Below are 19,770 nucleotides of genomic sequence, written 5' to 3' on the forward strand. Positions count from 1 at the left end.
CCCGATAGGGTGGTGAGTGACTGTACTGTATGTGGGTGTAGGTGCATCGACCAAATGCAGCAGTGAGTGCAGGGACACGGCCACAGAATGTAACTCAATCGATCTCACTGGCTAGTAGCTACCCACCCACCGTTGACTTTGAAACAGACCGTCAACCCCGCCTGTCGTCACCTTTCCGAAGAGGCGTATTTTTCGTTCGAATCGTCCCGTTCTGCACGCAGCGCCTCCAAGTTGAAATGTGCTCTCACACTGCTCAGCCTCGGCACGCCGGCGGGGCAGAGAGCAGTGTTGACACCAATGCCTCCATCTGCCTGCATGCAGATTCAGAAGCTTCTCAGCTGAGCGTACCAACACATGCTCCGTGGGTTTTTCAGATGGAGCATCTTCTCAGCTGAGCGTACCGACACATGGTCCGTGGGTTTTTCAGATGGAGCATCTTCTCAGCTGAGCGTACCGACACATGCTCCGTGGGTTTTTCAGATGGAGCATCTTCTCAGCTGAGCGTACCGACACATGCTCCGTGGGTTTTTCAGATGGAGCATCTTCTCAGCTGAGCGTACCGACACATGCTCCGTGGGTTTTTCAGATGGAGCATCTTCTCAGCTGAGCGTACCGACACATGCTCCGTGCGGGTTTTCATCCTGGACGTGCTGTGGGGAATGACACAGCTCGGGAATGCACATCGCGTGTCACGGCTGCTGCGCGGCCTTTTGGGATCGACTGTTCTCGCTGGTCGCGCATGTGGATGACTTCTTTGCGGATTTTCCCTCCTGTGCCTGCAGCTTTTGAATGGATTCGAAAATGGGAAAGGGCCTGCGTCTGATTACGCAGCGTCGGCGTTTTCATGTCCCCCTCTGTAGTTCAGAGTCATATTTTTGCTCGTTTTTATTGACGCGGCTTTGAAAATTGACGTGTGAATCATAAATTCACATTGGCGCAAGAGAAGGAGGGGGAAAAAAGCACAAAGGAGCTAGCGACTATAGAGCGACTGAAGGGGGATAACTGGTCAAAAAGTCAGGGTGAGGAGTGTGGGAAGGGGCTTCAGTGACATGTGGGCTGCCAGGCTAAACATGAGTTGGAGCCGGGGCGCCCGTGGCGTGCCAAGTCTATAGAAACAGCTAAGCTTTAAAACGCAGCCCCTCCATGAGTCAGCCAAAAGCCCTGGACTCAGGAAACCTATTCCGATCCCCGCGTCGCCATGGCAACGGGAACAGATTGGAGCCACATCTGGTAGCCATTTCAGCCCCTGCGAGGAGAGGAAGAAAGAAATTTATGAGTGAGGGGGGAAAAAAGACAAATATTTTCTGCAATGCAAAGCAGAAAGAAAGAAAGTGGAGTAGAGTTACACTTGAAAGGGGTAGAAAATATTGTGTGTTTTTTTTTTACTGTGGCCCGAGTCGTTTTTTTGGTGCCCTAAAGTCGATGGATAATGGATTCACTTCACTCCATTTGAGTTGTAATCTTGTGAAATGGCATTCATGTAAAGCAATTGATATTAGCGCGGATGGATTTATGCTCGAGAAACAAACATTTCATGTGGTCACAGTCACAGAATGCCATTTTTCCACTGCAAAATCCCTATACAGCATAATGTTTTGAAAGCCTACTGCTAAAATGATTATTTTTTTTGCAGTAATGATTACAGTAATTGTCAACTTTGCACGGTGTATTTCTTGCAGAACCACCTTTGAACACATTCAGTTTTGACAGTTGCAATCAGATTTTTTGTTCTTGCCTTGATTGACTATTTGACCGTCTGACAGAATGTGCGGTTGTTTCGGTATCATTGTTTTCAGTATTTCCTAAAAATGCAGTCATTTCCCCTTAGGCTGGCTCATTGCATCAGACATGGCCAACAGAGATTTGAAAATGCTGTTTTGGTCTCCATACCCCTGTCGGCACAGTGTCTGCGAGAAACACTGTCTAATTGCAGTCCTCCGTACACGTTAAGGGCTGTTTCTCAGCCTTGTGGAAATGCAGTAACTATGAAATGACATTTACTGGAAACGGAGCTGCTGCTTTTCTTGGGCCAAAACCGCCGAGAACTGAGGTCAGTGCTGCAACCAGAAGGGGGAAATAGCGCCAGCATCAAATGTGTGTTTATAGATTTCCAGTGACATCTACTCACTCTGTGATTTAAGACTGTCATTATTATAGCCCCGAAACTCCCTCGCAATGGCACCAGGCTAACATGGGGCCTTCTTAATGCACTAGTTAAGGACAACCACACACTATAGCCTGACCTCCCAAATAGACGCTGGTGATGTGCTGTAACTAGGTCACAAGACCTGCTCAGAATGAAACTGAAGGAGGTTCTCTCTCTCTCTCTCTCTCTCTCTCTCTCTCTCTCTCTCTCTCTCTCTCTCTCTCTCTCTTGCTAAAGTTTTTTCTGAATTTTCTCCCCAATTCTATCTGGCTCCACCCCCTCTGCCGATCTGGGGAGAGTTGTAGACTAGCACAGGCTTCCTCGGATGCATGTGCCAGTCGCCAGCCGCTTCTTTTCACCTGTCAGCGAGGAGTTTCACCGGCAGCACGTAGCCCGTGGGAGGACAGTGTAGCGACCAGAGGAGGCACTAGTGCAGCGACCAGGGCATGCCCTTAATCCGTGCCAATGTTTGTTTCATTCTGGCGACTAGGTTGATCACAAATGTATCGGGGTCAGAGGTCAGAGGTCAGACTGAAGAATCACTGAAGGAAGACACATGCTCAGTAATGAGTTTGCATCTTGACTTTAATAGCTCTGTACGTACATGTGGAAATACTAATAGCCAGAGGCGTAATTAAGGCACAGTCACTCCAGACAGACAGACAGACAGACAGAGATAGTTTCTCTTGAGGTGAGGTGGTGGTGTGGTGTGCAAACAGTTGTCTGGGAATTCAAATTGCCCTGGATTTTTCCCCCTTTGTCAGCATAATTCTATGGAACGAGTGTAGGGGAAAGGATTTGGACGACTAATAGAAAGCAGATCAGTCAGATGCTGCTGCCTCTTTCCTCTTTCTCTTTTTCTGTCTCCTTTCATTCTTTCTTTCTCTTTCAAAGACCACGACTTAGTCAACACTCTCTCTCTCTCTCTCTCTCTCCAGTCCTAACTTTCGGTCTTACTCCCTCATTCATTCCTTCTCCCCCTCCCCCACCCCCCCCCCCCCCCCCCTCTCTCTCTCAGACACACACACACACACACACACACACACACACACACACACACAACACACACACACACCCATCCATCCACTATCTGTGCAGTAAAGTGGGACTTCAGACTTCATAGTGTGGCTGGAGGTTTCAGTTTTCACATAATTCCAGAGGCTGCTGACCCAAAGTGTCTCCCCCTCCAGCCTGGAGCAGCAGAGAGAGAGAAAGCTGCTGCCTTCTTCCAGATATCGGGATGGAAAATGATCACAAGACTGAATGCGTCTGTGTCCAAAACCCAAGGAGAAGAAGCAGAGGGCTTTTACACTATGTTTTTATGCCCTGAACCCTCCACTGTCCTGACAATCAGTCCTGTCTGTGACCATGTAGCTTACAACAGCTTTGTTGTTCGAGACGCAAACTTTCACTCCCCGTCCGTGCCTTCACTCCCTGTCTGTGCCTAGATCAATCACAGAAACACATGGCTCTTTCAAAGTGCATCATTTTGCTTGAACTGTGTGTCTATGGGGCCGCTGGGGCCGGCTTTACTAATGTGTTCTCGAGACAGATCTTCAAGAAGAACTTCTTCACAATGCTGATTTATTTTGCACATGACTCACACATATCCCGCGCACAGTTACGCAATGTTGCGCACTTGCCCAACTGTGAATTGCGCAACTGTGATTTCACTCGGAGAGTTGTGATGTCATCGTTGTTGTCACTCGAGCGACTGTGATCTTATGCTAATGATATTGGCAGGCATACACAGACACACACACACACACACACACACACACACACACAGAGTGGAGCTCGGAGGATGCTGTGTATGGGAATGAAATGTCATAAATCAGTGAATTATGATGTCATCAGTGATGTCACTCAAGCAGTTGTGATGTCATTAGTGATGTCACTCGACCAATTGTGATGTCATCAGTAATGTAATACATCCTTCCTGGCCGAAGCTATACGTAAGTGGTGGGAGTATAAATAGGGAGAAGAGGACAAGGGTGAGTTTCATTTCTCCAGAGTCTCCACCCTAGAAATCAATTTCTAGTATATTAAAATTGCCTCCGGTCTCCACTTCCCTCAAGGCCTTCATGAGATATCACGTTAACGAGCATGGAATGAATGCATGTGAGGTCACAGAGACCTTGAACTTTGACCTTTCACCACCAAAATCTAATCAGTTCATCATTGAGTGCAGGTAGATATTTGAGGCAAATTTGAAGAAATTCCATCAAGGTGTTCCTGAGATATCACTTTAATGAGCATGGAAGGGATGGTCATGAGGTCACAGTGACCTTGAACTTTGACCTTCTTTGGCCACCAAAATCTAATGAGTTCATCCTTGAGTCCAAGTGGATGTTTGAGCCAAATTTGAAGAAATTCCCTCAAGGACAGACGGACGGACCACCCCAAAACATAATGCTGTCGCCAGCGGAGGCATAATCAAGAAGAATTTGAGAACTTTAATTTCAAGAATACCCATATTTATTGCTAAAGTTGCTAAAGTTTTTTTATTTTGAAAGAAACATAAGAAGAATGATAAGAAAACATAATAAGAACTGTTTTTGAGAATAACCCCCCCCCCTATTTATTAAAAGGTAGCACTTTTTTGTGAGGTTTGGTGAATCAGGCCCCAGGTCATGATTATTCACACCCTCCTTATCCATGGCTAATTCAGTAAGACATTACACTTCCTCTCCTCAGACTCCAGGCTCTGATAATGATAAGGCAAACGATCTGCCTTGTGTGTGTGCCCACGCGTGCGTGGGTGTGTGTGTGTGTGTGTGTGTGTGTGAGTGTGTGTGCCGTGTACGTGTGTGTGTGTGTGTGTGTGTGTGTGTGTGTGTGTGTGTGTGTGTGTGTGTGTGTGTGTGTGTGTGTGTGTGAGCGTGCGTGTGTGTGCGTGCGTGCATGCGTGCCTCCGGACACTTTAATTTTACACATAGAATGAAAATATGAAGACAGCACTGAAATAACAGACGGAAATATGCAGTGACCAATTTTTTTCTTTTTTTTTTATCAAAACTATTTTACATTCTTCATAGATGCCTTCAGACATCAACTTCACTATTTAAATGTGTCTTAGAAACAGCTTTCAATCATTAAGCATTTAGATGATCAAATTGGCTGGATTGATGCATTCACCCGGCTGCATCTAAACTTCTGACTAGTAGTGTGTGTATAATGTTCTTGCAACACTTTGGGCATGTGTATGCAAGTGTTGATTCAGCGTGCATACATACGTGTAGCTAGCGTGTGTACCGTCACTGCATGTGTGCTGCTGCTGTGTGCAGGCAGGACAACACTGGAGCCATTATGGAGAGCCATGTGTTTGTGATTATCCAGGCTCAGATTAGAGGGAGGGGAGCAGCGGTTGCCGTCTGCTTGCCCCCTTAGCTCCTCTGATGTGGTCAGCAACTGGACATCCATCACTGCAAACCCCCCCACCCACACACCCCCACACCACTCCACCCACCTCCACGCCAACCCCCACCCCCCCACCCCCCCCCCCCCCAATCCGCCATGATGTCACCGCCAAGCCTACCTATCACCTTATCCTGCACCCCATTCAAATATGTAAACACTGCGCTCTGCACCAATCAAATGATTCCTGCTTGACCTACATTTCGTGCAGATGCTGTAAAGTTGTCACTGCTGCGCTGTATTCGTGGGAGTGTGATTTTGTTGCTCAGTGCAGGAACACTGACGTGGCCATGGCGTGTGTGTGTGTGTGTGTGTGTGTGTGTGTGTGTGTGCGTGCGTGCTTGCGTGCGTGTGTGTGTGTGTGTGTGTACGGAAGAAATGAGCGTGCCATTTGTTGTTGCATGAGCGATGTGATACTTGTTTGACCTCCATAGGGAACTCTTTTCCCCCAATATGTCCTCCCTTCCCGAGAGGTCAGAGGTCATGGCTCAGCGACAGAGCACACGCAACTTGTGAGGGATCTGTGCCTTGCTCAAGGACACTACATCAGCGGTGCGGATGTGCAGTGGCAGCCACTCAGAATTGACGCTCCCAGTCGAAGCACAGCTGGCTGCCATAGCAAAGAGCTGAACTGTGTTACACCATAAAGGACATTGCTTTAGCCTAGACTAGAGAAACTAAGGACATAGTGGTTTATTTATTAAGAGGTTGAATTGGTTTAAATTATGTTAAGTTAAATTAGTTTTGTTTAATCTGCCATGGATCTGGATGGGCCCTCAGCGATCAGCGATTCTAAGTGGCTGCATGTATGCCAGCACACAGGCCTTGAACCCAGAGCGTGTGGTCGCAGGACTTGGCCAAGCTGCTGCCCCAAATAGCATGAGCCATTTGTGCTGTCCGAGGATTGTCACGGAATAGCAAAAGGAACTGATGGGATTGATCCATCCAAATTATGTTCAAGTGATAATCCGCAAAGTTGTTTTTATTTTTTATCTTGCTAAGCGCTCGTTGCTGTGGTGTTTCGGCACTGCTCATTCCAAAGATAACCTGTCATTCAAACAGTGTATCGTGATGTCTTTTTCCTTTGATTTTCTGTTCATGCCATTTGAGTTTCTGTAGGTGGCGCTCTTCTCTTTTGTCTGTCCAGCCATGGTGGCTATCGCTGCTCGTGCTACTGCTAACTACCCAGTTCTTCCTCTGTCTATTCCAAACAAACGGATCACCTCCTGTGCACTAGAAGGTTTTTCCCGGGAAAACCGTACAGACATATAGGGAGTAGTTAGGACTGAATGTGCCAATTAAGTAACGATGATTAGGTGGCCATGATGGAAGGAGGCCTGTGTGGGAGTTTAGCCAGGGCACCGGGGCTACACCCCTACTGTTGCAAAGAGTGTCGATGGGATCTCTAATGACCACAGAGAGTCAGGACCCCGGTTTAATCGTCTCGTCCGAAGTTGACGGTGCTCACTCACGGGACAGAGTCCCTGTCTCTGCCCTGGGGCATTGGGGATATTATTCATGGGGCCAGAGGGAGGAGCACCTCCTACTGGTCCTCCAACACTGCTTCCAGCACCATGTTCTCTCATCCAAGGACTAACCAGAGTCAGCCCTGCTTAGCTTCCCAAAACAAGCCTGCAATGTAATAGGACCATGTTTTCATAAGGTATATTTTATGTATTGTATGTATTTTGTATTTTCAATTTAAAGCGAGACAGTCATCACAGCCATTGCAGCTCTACAGAAAAACCAGCAAATCAAATGTTATCTTAGCCTGCTGAGGCTAATGACAGGGCATTGACAAAATTGAACCAATTTAGCACATTTGATAGCCACTATCATCCAATTCAACATAATACCGTGCTAGCTGTGTCATTAGGTGTTTTGGCCTAATAGCGTTGGCACAGTCCTCTCGTACGTGCTGACAGCCAGAATTGATATGCCAGGGAGATGCCCACCTGACCGACCAATGAGAATCTACAATAGTGGTACAACCCTATATGTGACTGGTCAATACCCTGGCAAGTGGAATCAGCAAAATAACTCAACAGCACACAGGTAGATCCCACTCACATTGTGTTGAGTGAAGCCTCCACATGGCCCACACTTCCTCCCACACTGCCTCTCCTCTTTATGGGCCAACTTTACTACAGCAGGCAGACAGGCAGCAGGCTTAGCACAGCAGGCCCGAGGGTCCAGACAGACAGGATCAAACACACACACACACACACACCTAGAAACACACACGCAAACACACATCCATGCACACACGCAAAGACACACACATGCACGCACGCACACGCACACACACACACACACACACACACACACACACATGCAAACACACACACAGAGAAACACGTGCAAACACACACACAGAGAAACACACATGCAAACACACACACACACACATACACACAAGTTAATACTGTATACTGTAATACACTGGAACATGAGAGCAATCAGACACACAAAAGATGTACACACTACCACGCAAGTGCATAGGCTACACAATGTACATTAGACACACACACACACACACACACACACACACACACACGTGGCCTGCTGGTTGGGAAGCAGCATCCGCTCCGTTTGGGTGAACAGGAAGTGTGTGTGTGTGTGTGTGTGTGTGTGTGTGTGTGTGTGTGTGTGTGTGTGTGTGTGTGTGTGTGTGTGTGTGTGTGTGTGTGTGTGCGTGTGCGTGTGCGTGTGTCTATAACAAGCTCTCTGAAGGAGGGCTGAGGTGTCTATACCGTTTGATCTTTTGCCAGCTGCAAGTCTTGCAATTTTGCGAAAGTCCCGCTGGAAAGAGTTGCTCAATAGGACTTCTATATAAATCCATATCATATATTCATCAACTGCACTGTGCTCCACTTTAATATGGCTGCTGCCTTTTTCCCCCTTTGTCAGCACATTAATAATAACAACATCTCCTTTTGGCAAGCAGCATGCGATGGGAGCTGGAACACGGTGAATTGTGAACACATATGGTATGCATCCGCACATATAGGCTGAGGAGCTGCACAGAGCCATACCAAGACCACCCCACCCCCAACTGCTCTCTCTCTCTCTCTCTCTCCATCTTTCCCCCTAACTCTTTCTCTCTCCTCCCATAAACCTGCACATTTGACACAAATCCAAAGTTCAGGTTTGAGCAGACATCTTGGAAGCGTTGGCAGGTCAGACCTACATTTGTGGGGAAACATGGCTGGGACTTTAACGCACAAAGTAAAGATGCTAAAAAAAAGTACAAACTGGTGGTATCCACGAGGAGGAGGGTATAGGGGCCGGCAGATTTACGATGGCTGCCAAGGGGAGGAAACCCTGTTAAAATGGGGACTGCTTTAACTGCCATTTGACACATCATCCCCACCAGCAGCACATGTATGGCGATCAGCGCCAGAGTCTGGGTTGCGTCTGGAAAAGAGAGAGAGAGAGAGAGAGAGAGAGAGAGAGAGAGAGAGAGAGAGAGAGAGAGAGAGAGAGAGAGAGAGATGGTTTTGCTTCGACATTCCAGTCAGGAATGGTTTATTTTTGTTGGAAACATAATTGTCTGTGGCTAGCATTTGGAAGTACATTTTACCCGCCAATCTGCCAGGAAATGTAGCATGTGGGTGTTACCGCCCTCTTGTGGTGACCTAATATATTTGCTTTGCACAACACAGACGAGTTGAGTAAGCTTGGAGGACAGAGATGTTTTCCTCTTCCAGGGTTAACATAGTGCAAATGTGTGGTGCTGTCATAGGATTTCATACAATGGTAGGCTACACGGTGGAAATCCACTTGAATTCTCATGCAGTAACATCAATTAGCCTACTATTAGTGGTGTAATGTAACAAAGTAATAATGCTTAATATTCTTTCTGAGTATCTGTATTTTACTTGAGTATTTAGCCTAATTCTGTACTCGACTACATTTCCCAAATAAAATGTATACGTATACTCCGCTACCCTAAGCATCTTAGTTACAAAGTAATATCGGAAGAAATTTGGTAGCCTGCAAGCAAGCAGGTTTGGCGAATCAGTGCTCCTAGTTTACAAGTTACGTTAATCACGATCCACACAATCCACACTCCATTCCAGTTGGTGGCAGTAATGCAACAGAGTGTTGTTTGCCAACCGCTATAAAACTCAAGAAGATGATTTCCACTCAAGCACAGGCAAGTCTTTTGCTCTTGCTTTTTTCTACTTGAAAATTACTTTTGATACTTAAGCACAGAAAAGATCAGCTACTTTAAGACTTTTACTCAAGTAATATTCTAATATATAGGTGAAACCAAAGTTTTTTGTTTTTTTCTGTACTTTTAACTTTTACTCAAGTAGGCCTTTGGCTTTCGAACCACTTGAACACACCACTGATTAGGTACTATTCTGTAAATTGGAGAGATTTGAACCTTTCAGGAAAGACTCGTATTCTGAGTCCAGTTCAGCTATTTGGCTTTTTTTGCAGCTTCAGAAACATGCTTGGCTCTCAATGGTTGCCTGGGAAAAAGTGATAAGAGCACAGATGCTCAGAGAGTTGTGTGATCGTCTACACTGATAATCTGCTGTGGAACAAACTATCACATGAACCAGGGGCTGATTCATGGCTTATAAAAATACAAAATCAGCCTAAACATCCACCATCAGAGCAAAGGAAGAACACTTGTGCCAGTTTGTGAACAGCTAACGCATTGCTCTGTTTATAGAGCATGGTTTTGAAGAAAAACAAAAGAAAGGGTTAAAAAATAAGACACAGGTGGACACTGTCCCCCCCCTATGGGACTGTATCATGGTCTAGTCCACCCTGAGAAAATGTCCAAGTGGACTAAAGGGTGTGTATACTATTGGTAATAACTAGTGGGAAAGGACGCAAGAACACACATGTCTCATAAGATGTGGGCCTTCTTGGTGCTCACGCTTGCCCTCTCTGTCAGGGGATCAGAAAATGCCAACGACACAGCGGTTGAAGAGAAGCCCGTTATAGCCAGAGGGAAACTGATGGTGAGTATTGATGGACGTGCATATGATAACATACGTTCAGTACCACACATGGTACAATGACAGCAGGGCCTCACATACAGCGTGTAGCAGGGGTTCTCAACGTGGGCTCCAGGGACCACCAGGGCTCTTGAGGGCACCGGTCACGAGCACATTGATGAATTGTTCAGCATTATTACTTGTTATTACTGTAAGTTAACACAGTTATAGAATGTAGAATGACGAGTTTTGTTCATCGTTCCATTGTTATCTCTGTATCCCTACAATACAGATAGCCATGGAAGTCCGACCAAAACAAGTACCGTAAATTCCGGACTATAAGCCGCACCGGTGTATAAGCCGCACCGGACTATAAGCCGCTGGTGTTTTAATGGTATTTTTTTTTTTTTATTGTGTTTTAATGTTTAATTACCATATGTAAGGGTTCATGCACAGAGGGGATTGTCGGGAAAGAGATGGCTGTTTGAGGAAGCTCCCATTTATTAACATTTCAACAAAACAACATAACACAACACCACCTGTGTTTCTTTTTTACAGTGCACACAGTGTCATACAGTGTCATACAGTGTGGTGAAAAGAGGGCAAGAGAGGAAATTAAAACAGAAGTGGATTTATAGTTAGAAAGAGTGCTAAAAAAGAGAGATTTTTTTTTTTTTTTTTTGGAAAAAATCCATAGATAAGCCGCACCGTTATATAAGCCGCAGGGGCCAAAAAAGGCCAAAAAACGGGAAAAAAGGTGCGGCTTATAGTCCGGAATTTACGGTAAACAATAATAAATATATAAACAAAATCTCAGATTTGGGCCTGAGAGAGCAAATCTAATCAAATGGGGGCTTCGTGGCCCCAATAAATGATGGGTTTTTGATATGAAAATTAAGGCTTGAGAATCACTGGGCTATAAGGACAAAATAATAGAATAGGACAATCAGGATGGTGTGTGTGTGATAATGATGAAGAGCAGGAAGAGACCTCCGCGTGCCCTCGGGTCTCTAAGTGTGCCTGCTGCTGAAATGTGATGCCGTTTTCCAGTGCCTTTGATCACACGCAGGATGGAGCATGCAGAATGCCATTAGCCACACACTGTTTTAACAACTGTCTGTTCTCGTCCCCACAGGCTCCCAGTGTGGTGGGATGAGGCATCAAGAAGATGCCCGAGCTGCATCATTTTCTCCTGGAGCGGCTGGCATTATAGTATCCTTCCTTCCCCCCAAGGTTCTGACCCAGTGCATGGTTCTGACCCACTCAAAAACAAACGCCTTGGATTTTCTCATGACCTCCCTGTGCTAAACACAACAAGGCTCTACTGCATATAGCAACTTGCCCAGGCCAGTGCCAAGCTTCATTCATTGCTTCAGAAGTGCCTGGACGTTTCCAAACGGCCGCTGTGTGTTGAAATCATGTTGAATATGACGCTCTTTTTAAAATATAGGGGACAGATATGGATGTGGCTCATTCTTTGCAATGCCGCCTAGCTGTCTGTTTTTCCTTGACCCCGCTCCTCCTCTGTAGCCACAACTTGGAGTATGATTCATCAGAGGAGAAGAACCCCCGCCTGATACTCTATAACGAAAAGGAGGAGGTTGTTCAGGTGAGATGTGAGAGCAAGGATTATATATATATAATATATATATATACGTGTGTGTGTGTGTGTGTGTGTGTGTGTGTGTGTGTGTGTGTGTGTGTGTGTGTGTGTGTGTGTGTGTGTGTGTGTGTGTGTGTGTGTGTGTGCGTGCGCTTCAACACAGGCTTATCTAGGGAACAAGGTGTCAAGATAGGTTCATGTGGGGAAGTTTTAAGATTGCTGTATCTGATACCAGATGATCCTCTGTCAGATACCGAGTTACAAAGACAGTGTTTGAAAGGGCGAGACAGTGTGTGTTCTACAGTATGTTTCACCTGGCTGCAAGGCTCATCTCCCCTCAGGGCTCAGGGACAATAAAGCTGAGGTTGGAACAGAGTGGAAAAAGATAGTGAGGAATCGAGAGAGTGAAATTAATAAGAATTGACTGATATGGGTATTTTCAAGGCCAATACCAACGTTTTTTTTATTTAAATATTTATATAAGAATTATAGGGCCTATATCCTTAGATGTGTGGAAAAAAACATACCAATAAAAATCTTTAGGGTTAGCAGCTGCTAAAGTGACCCACCCCACGGATTAAATCAATTGGGGGAAGTTGTTTTGAGATTCCCCCTGGTGTTCCAGTCGTTGCTCCACCCCCCCTGTCGATCTGGGGAGAATTGTACTATCTGTTATTGTACTACTACTAGCACATGCTTCCTCCGATACATGTGCTGTCGCCAGCCGCTTCTCTTCACATGACAGCGAGGAGTTTCACCAGCAGGATGTAGGATCATGCTATTGCCCCCAGTTCCCCTCCCCCCAAACACATACCCTTAATCTGGCTTCCCGCCCGCACACCGTGCCCATCGTGCCTGTACAGTAGGGATGCCTGACCAAGTCGGAGCTAACACGGGGGCTCGAACCTGCGAACCTCGTGTTGGGAATCTACCGCTGCACTACCCAGACGCCCCATACTTTTGTCTTTTCCCCATGTGTTCATGTGTGTGTGTGTGTGTGTGTGTGTGTGTGTGTGTGTGTGTGTGTGTGTTTCTCCCCTACGTCAGACGGTGCCCGTGGAGAAAATGAAGGCAGATGAGATCAGTAGCCTGCTGGACTCGCTGGGTTTCTACAGGAGGTCCCAGAAAGGGGAGGAGGTGCCCGAGGAGTTCCAGAGTTTTCCCCTGCGCGCCCCCCGGGACGAGCTATGAGGACACCTGCTGGCCGCACTCCGCCGCTGCAGCCCGGTCACATAATGACGACTGGGGCCCCAAGGCCGGCACCATGAGCCCGGCCCCAGTCTGAGGACCCGCAGACTGGCTGCAGTGAGCAGGGTGTCCCTCTGATCTGAATTGTAATACTTCCCAATAAATATTTAATTGGATCAGTGTGTTGAGTGTGCCTGATTTTCTCCAAGTAGATAGTCCTATATTGCAGTGGTTCTCAACAGGGGTCTTTGAGGGGGCTCCAGGGGGTCCCCGGCAAATTGATGAAGTCGTAAACTTGATTTAGAAGTTTCTTTATCATGATTTCATTTTCACGAAGAACATATGAGAATGTAGAACGACTATTTTGATCATAGTTTCACAGCTGTTAACTTATCTCGTACCTACTAGGACTGTGCAATAAAATCGATACGGCAATATATCGCGATATTTTGCCTGCCGATTTTTTTTGCAGGCCATGCCATGCCAGGCCACCGGGCATCTGCATCTGGTGATTCCCACCCCTAATCGATACTGTATCAATATTTCCCATATCGATGTTTTTGCACAGCCGTGTGGTCAGTGACACAATAAGAATACTTTTTATGTCAGTGCGTTCAGTAACACACTCAACACTCAGTAATCCCCCCCCCCCCCCCCCCGATTTTTTTATCCAATTTTTTTATCCCCCTTTAGTGCTAATTTAATTTATTTATCCTGGTTGCTACTCCACCCTCTGCCGATCTGGGGAGAGCTGAAACTGGCTCCATGCTTCCTCCGAGACATGGGCAGTTAGCCAGCCGCTTCTTTTCACCTGACAGGGGAAGCTTCACCGGTAGGACATAGCACATGGGAGGTTCACGCTATTCCAACCAGTTCCCCTCCCTCCGAACAGGCACCCTTAACGACCAGAGGAGGAACCACATTAGCAACCAGGATATTGCATGTTTTGGTGAAGGGGGTTCCTATATGAAGGAAACCCCCGGGAGGCACGGGGAGAACATGCAAACTCCACACAGAAAGGCCCTTTTGACGACCCCACCCGGGCGGCGGGCACTCGAGGACATGCGGACGGACACGCATTCCTTCAGCGCTCACAGCGTCGCAGGTGGGAATCTTTCAATCTTCGAGCTGGGAGGCGACAGCGCTTACCACTGCACCACCGTACCCCCCTCACACTCAGTACTTTTGACTAAATTTATCCACTAAGTTATCAGTATAAAGTTATGTACATATTATTACACTACCTGGGTGGTACACAGTGTGTTGTATCTTTAGCTCTATTATTTAATTTTGAGTAAATTGTCTAGAGTATTGCAATATATCGCAATATGTATTGTATCGCAATGTATCGTGATACAATCGTATCACGACCCATGTATCGTGATACGTATCGTATCGTGAGGTCCTTGCCAATACCCAGCCCTAGTACCTACTGTACAATACAGATAGTCATGGAATTCTGGAACAAATCATCTATTCTAACAATAAAAACATACTCAGATTTGAGTCAGAGAGACAATATCCCATCAAATGGGGGTCTATGGCTCTTATGTGGAATAAATTAGGTGTCCTTGATATGAAAAAGATTGAGAATCACTGCTATAACTGTATATTGAACATTTGAGGATGTAGATACAGAAAATATACATACACATAGGCCTGGGCCTGGATCTCATACATCTTCAATTGTTTTTAATTTAGATTATGTGTATAGTGATTTTTTTTTTCTCTTGGCAAGATTCCCTCTTTTTAATGACTTGCATTGTTCCGTTTTCCTCTTTTGGTCCCTTTCTGACTTGGGTACATTTTGCATAAATTTGGTTGTCTGAGTAGCTGAAGCAGTGCCAACAATTACTGAGCGTTATAAACGGCCACTAACTGACTGACTAACTGCCATGCCGCTGTTTCAGTCTTAATCCTCACACCGCCTCCTTCCCTATAATCTGATTAGCACAGCATGTGTGTGTGTGTGTGTGTGTGTGTGTGTGTGTGTGTGTGTGTGTGTGTGTGTATGCGTGTGTGTGTGTGTGTGTGTGTGTGTGTGTGTGTGTGTGTGTGTGTGTGTGTGTGTGTGTGTGTGTGTGTGTGTGTGTGTGTCTGTCTGTAGGCTATAGGTGCATGTGTCACTGAAGTGTGACTGAAGGCAGCAGGGATTAGTGGGAGATACTGAAACACACACAAACACACACACACACACACACACACAGACTGGGACTGTCCCAGTGTCTGGCGGCTCATCGGTCATGCCTGTGTTTTACTCGCCTGGCTCTCAGAACCTGCAGCGCCTGGGCCCGGCCTGGGTGGGCAGCTCTGTCTTCACCAACAACAGGACAGGGGACGGGGACTTCACCAGGGAGCAGGACGACACAGCTGGTTGGTTATTGGTGTCACCACACCACACACACACACACACGCACACACACACACACACACACACGCACGCTCATACACACACACACACACACACACACACACACACACACACACACACACACACACACACACACACACACACACACACACACACACCTCACTTCTCTGTAAAAATGTGGAAATTATTATGATTCAGTTTGTAACAGGTTTGAAATGCATACAAGCATGCAATACGATACATTGCAATATACTATAATACTAGCAATGCACACTTACATACTTACTATGTACATTATATTGTATACTGTAGTGTGCATACTATACTGTGTATATCATAGGCTATATGATTCTGTACTATACTGTATAGAAGTGTATGTGACTATATAGTTATTTGTTATGTTTGTAATGTAGGCCTATAGAGTCTAGACAGTATAGACATAAGGTAGCATAGCATAGTAGCATAGCATAGTCACTTCACTATGGTCTTCACCCTCTATGGGACATAAGGCATCGATAATGTTCCTCTACCTATCACGGTCTTGTGCCAGTTGTGCCTCGCTCCATGAGAGGCCCCATGCACTTTGGATATCCGAGCATAGCTATAGTATATTATAGTATTGCCATACCATATATCATCATCATCATCATCATCATCATCATCATCATACTATAGGCCTACTGCTATACTGTACTGTACTTTATAATATCATACATTTCTAACACAACTTGAATCATATATAATCTCAACACACTAGATATGATATACTAAACTAACTATATATAGTTATAATGATATAGTATATTGTTTTTACAGTGCCTGAACACCCAACAGCAGAGCCCTGAAAAGAAAACTGTGGCAAATTTAGATTGTCCCAAAAACGTTTGATTTGTTTATCACTCTCTCATTCACCTTCCTCTAACGAAGAGCAAAATGCTCATTTGTGTTTGTTGATGTTAACATCATGAGTAATGAGTCCTAATGTTCATACTCTTCACACCTCCCCATAGTGTCGGGCGAGCTGGTGTCTCACCTTCCACTGCAGATGCTGCTCTACTTCAACATGTTCTATTTCCCCTGCTGGTGGATCTCTGCTGTCGTCATGCTGGACTTAAAGGTCCGTAGATTAACTCTGCTAAAAAAGTTCCCTCCAACTTCAATGTATTTTTTTACCAACAGCTAACTTAAATTAGCAAAAATGTAATGCTTTGATACATTGGAAGGATTCCTTATATTTGAGAGATATCCAATAATGTCACTTAAGGTAATGCTATTTAGATGTATATATATAACTGTTTTCAAAAGAACTTCATTTGTCAACATTTCTAAGATTGGTAATAACACTTAGGTTCAAAAATATAGGCTGCAGCATTATAGTTTATTATAGCAGCAGTGTGAGGACAACCACCATATTAAGGGGGGGGGGGGGTAAATGCATTGTTAGAAACGATGCAGTAAATTGGATTTCTCACATTCCAGAGTATTAAAGATTGAACAGAACATGAAAAGTGTGGAAATTAGTTTCCAATTGAGGCAAATACCAGAAAAAGATGGAAAGTCAAGCCACTTGTAAAGCAAAAAGAACACTTTATTCAAGGTGTAGCAAAGATGAAACTACCATATATGCACACTTTAGGAAACATGTTTTGAATGGATGTCTACTCAGGCAGCAATTAAAAGGTTATTTGTAAATAAAGAAATAAAGAAATATAAGAAATAAATAAATCCTATCTTACTTTGTAGCGACACTCAGTGTTTCCTGCTTTCTTCCCAGTTCCAGTATCTGCCTGGGTATTACCAGGGTCTCCTCATAACCGGGATGGTCCTCCTCACTGTCGTTGAAGTGGCCCGGCTTTATCTGGGTTACATTGGCAACCTGAAAGAAAAGGTAATTTAATCCAACATCTCTCTGAGACACAGGTCCTCTCTGAGACACAGGTCCTCTCTGAGACACAGGTGCTCTCTGAGACACAGGTCCTCTCTGAGCCACAGGTCCTCTCTGAGCCACAGGTCCTCTCTGAGACACAGGTCCTCTCTGAAACACAGGTCCTCTCTGAGACACAGGTCCTCTCTGAGCCACAGTTCCTCTCTGAGACACAGGTCCTCTCTGAGCCATAGAACCTCTCTGAGACACAGGTCCTCTCTGAGACACAGGTCCTCTCTGAAACACAGGTCCTCTCTGAGACACAGGTCCTCTCTGAGACACAGGTCCTCTCTGAGACACAGGTCCTCTCTGAAACACAGGTCCTCTCTGAGACACAGGTCCTCTCTGAGCCACAGTTCCTCTCTGAGACACAGGTCCTCTCTGAGCCATAGAACCTCTCTGAGACACAGGTCCTCTCTGAGACACAGGTCCTCTCTGAAACACAGGTCCTCTCTGAGACACAGGTCCTCTCTGAGACACAGGTCCTCTCTGAGACACAGGTCCTCTCTGAGCCACAGTTCCTCTCTGAGACACAGGTCCTCTCTGAGCCATAGAACCTCTCTGAGACACAGGTCCTCTCTGAGACACAGGTCCTCTCTGAGACACAGGTCCTCTCTGAAACACAGGTCATCTCTAAGACACAGGTCCTAACTGAGACACAGGTCCTCTCTGAGACACAGGTCCTCTCTGAGCCACAGGTCCTCTCTGAAACACAGGTCCTCTCTGAGCCACAGGTCCTCTCTGAAACACAGGTCCTCTCTGAGCCACAGGTCCTCTCTGAAACACAGGTCCTCTCTGAGCCACAGGTCCTCTCTGGGACACAGGTCTGTGTTTGTAGGTGTGTGTGTATGTTCAGGTGGGTACAACCAAACCAAATGTTGGTGCCTGACTGCTCTATCTTTGCATTGCCTCCAACCTCCCCCCCCCCCTCCCATCATCAGGTGCCAGAGCTGGCGGCCTTCTGGGTGCTGTCCTTGGCGCTCCAGTGTCCAGTGCTGCTGTTCTTCCTGAGCGACGAGGGCGTGATCATCCTGCCCCTGGAGAGAGCTGTCCACTCCCTCTACCTGCTCTTCGTGCTGGCTGAGCTCCTGGCTGCCCTGCAGGCTCTGAGGACCATGTCCCGGAAGCTCACGCTCCTCTTCCACCTGCGGCAGCTCGGCGAGGTGGAGAGCCTCGGCCACGCCGGGATGACCCGCGTCTACGGGCTGCCCTATCGGAGCGTGCTGCCCGTCTTCACCGACCAATAATCTGCACCATCAACCCTCAGGGGTCGATGACGTCATATATAGATGATGTCATAAAGATACTCTGAATGTGACATTGAATATCTCTGGAACGCTATGTACAGTTTTTCCTCCTCTGAAAGCTAAGGGCTGCAGCGTTAGTAGGAGGGCTCCGATGCTATTCCCACCCTTTCAGAAGCTTTGTAATCCAGCCTTGAACTACAATGTCCTTTTCAAGACTAATAGCTTATTGGGTGGAAAAAATGAAAGGGCTTCTTTTTGAAATAATGCAAGTTATAGGCCTACTGTTTTTTTGTTTGTTTTTTACCCATGATGATCACTAAGACTTGGGAGAACAATTTTCAATTGCCAAAACCCTTTGTTATTATTGTTCTTTGTGTGATTTGAATACAATTATGTGAGATTAAATTCCAGTGTTGCCTTTATATATAACAATTTATACATTCATGTGACATCATTGCAGCATAGGCTACATAAATATATATATATATATATATACTGTATTCTAGGGATGTCACAATATATCGTCCCACAATATATCGTCCCACAATATATCGCGATATCAAAATGTGACAATATGTATCGTTGAGATGAAATCTCATATCGCGAGAAAAAGAAGCTGAACATGGTGGCACTGATCTGCATCTGATTGCATGCTCGCTCTCCTTTTCATTGCTTTGTTTGAACAGACGAGGGACGTTACAGACACGGAGGATGAAAATGGTGAAATGACTCAAATTAGCGTGGAGGATGCCCCCTCAACTTACAAATCGATCGCAAAAAAATATTGTTGAAATATCGTATCGTATCGTTATCGTGAACCCAATATCGTGTATCGTATCATATCGTGAACTGAGTGTATCGTGACACCCCTACTGTATTCTGATAGAGAGGGGGGGGCAGCTCAGAGCGCTTTGGT

The 19,770-nt window shown here is 45.8% G+C and overlaps 2 protein-coding genes across 2 annotated transcripts; both read left to right on the plus strand.

Annotated features, from left to right (window-relative positions):
* Window positions 1-10,437: 10,437 nt before the first annotated feature.
* Window positions 10,438-13,315, plus strand: selenoe (selenoprotein e; the record flags this gene model as incomplete). Its single annotated transcript, XM_083644480.1, has 4 exons — window positions 10,438-10,545; window positions 11,657-11,733; window positions 12,052-12,130; window positions 13,172-13,315. The coding sequence occupies 4 exons, from the start codon at window positions 10,438-10,440 to the stop codon at window positions 13,313-13,315; spliced, it is 408 nt and encodes a 135-aa protein (XP_083500606.1).
* A 2,240-nt stretch (window positions 13,316-15,555) lies between these two features.
* On the plus strand, window positions 15,556-18,854 carry LOC310784396 (transmembrane protein 17A; the record flags this gene model as incomplete). The annotated part of the gene is made up of 4 exons (XM_083645400.1): window positions 15,556-15,685; window positions 16,694-16,800; window positions 17,458-17,571; window positions 18,549-18,854. 4 exons carry the CDS (start codon window positions 15,556-15,558, stop codon window positions 18,852-18,854), a joined length of 657 nt encoding a protein of 218 aa, XP_083501526.1.
* Window positions 18,855-19,770: the final 916 nt, after the last annotated feature.

This window comes from Poromitra crassiceps (assembly GCF_964638095.1).
Source record: "Poromitra crassiceps genome assembly, chromosome: 10".
In the NCBI taxonomy this organism is placed as follows: Eukaryota; Metazoa; Chordata; class Actinopteri; order Beryciformes; family Melamphaidae; genus Poromitra; species Poromitra crassiceps.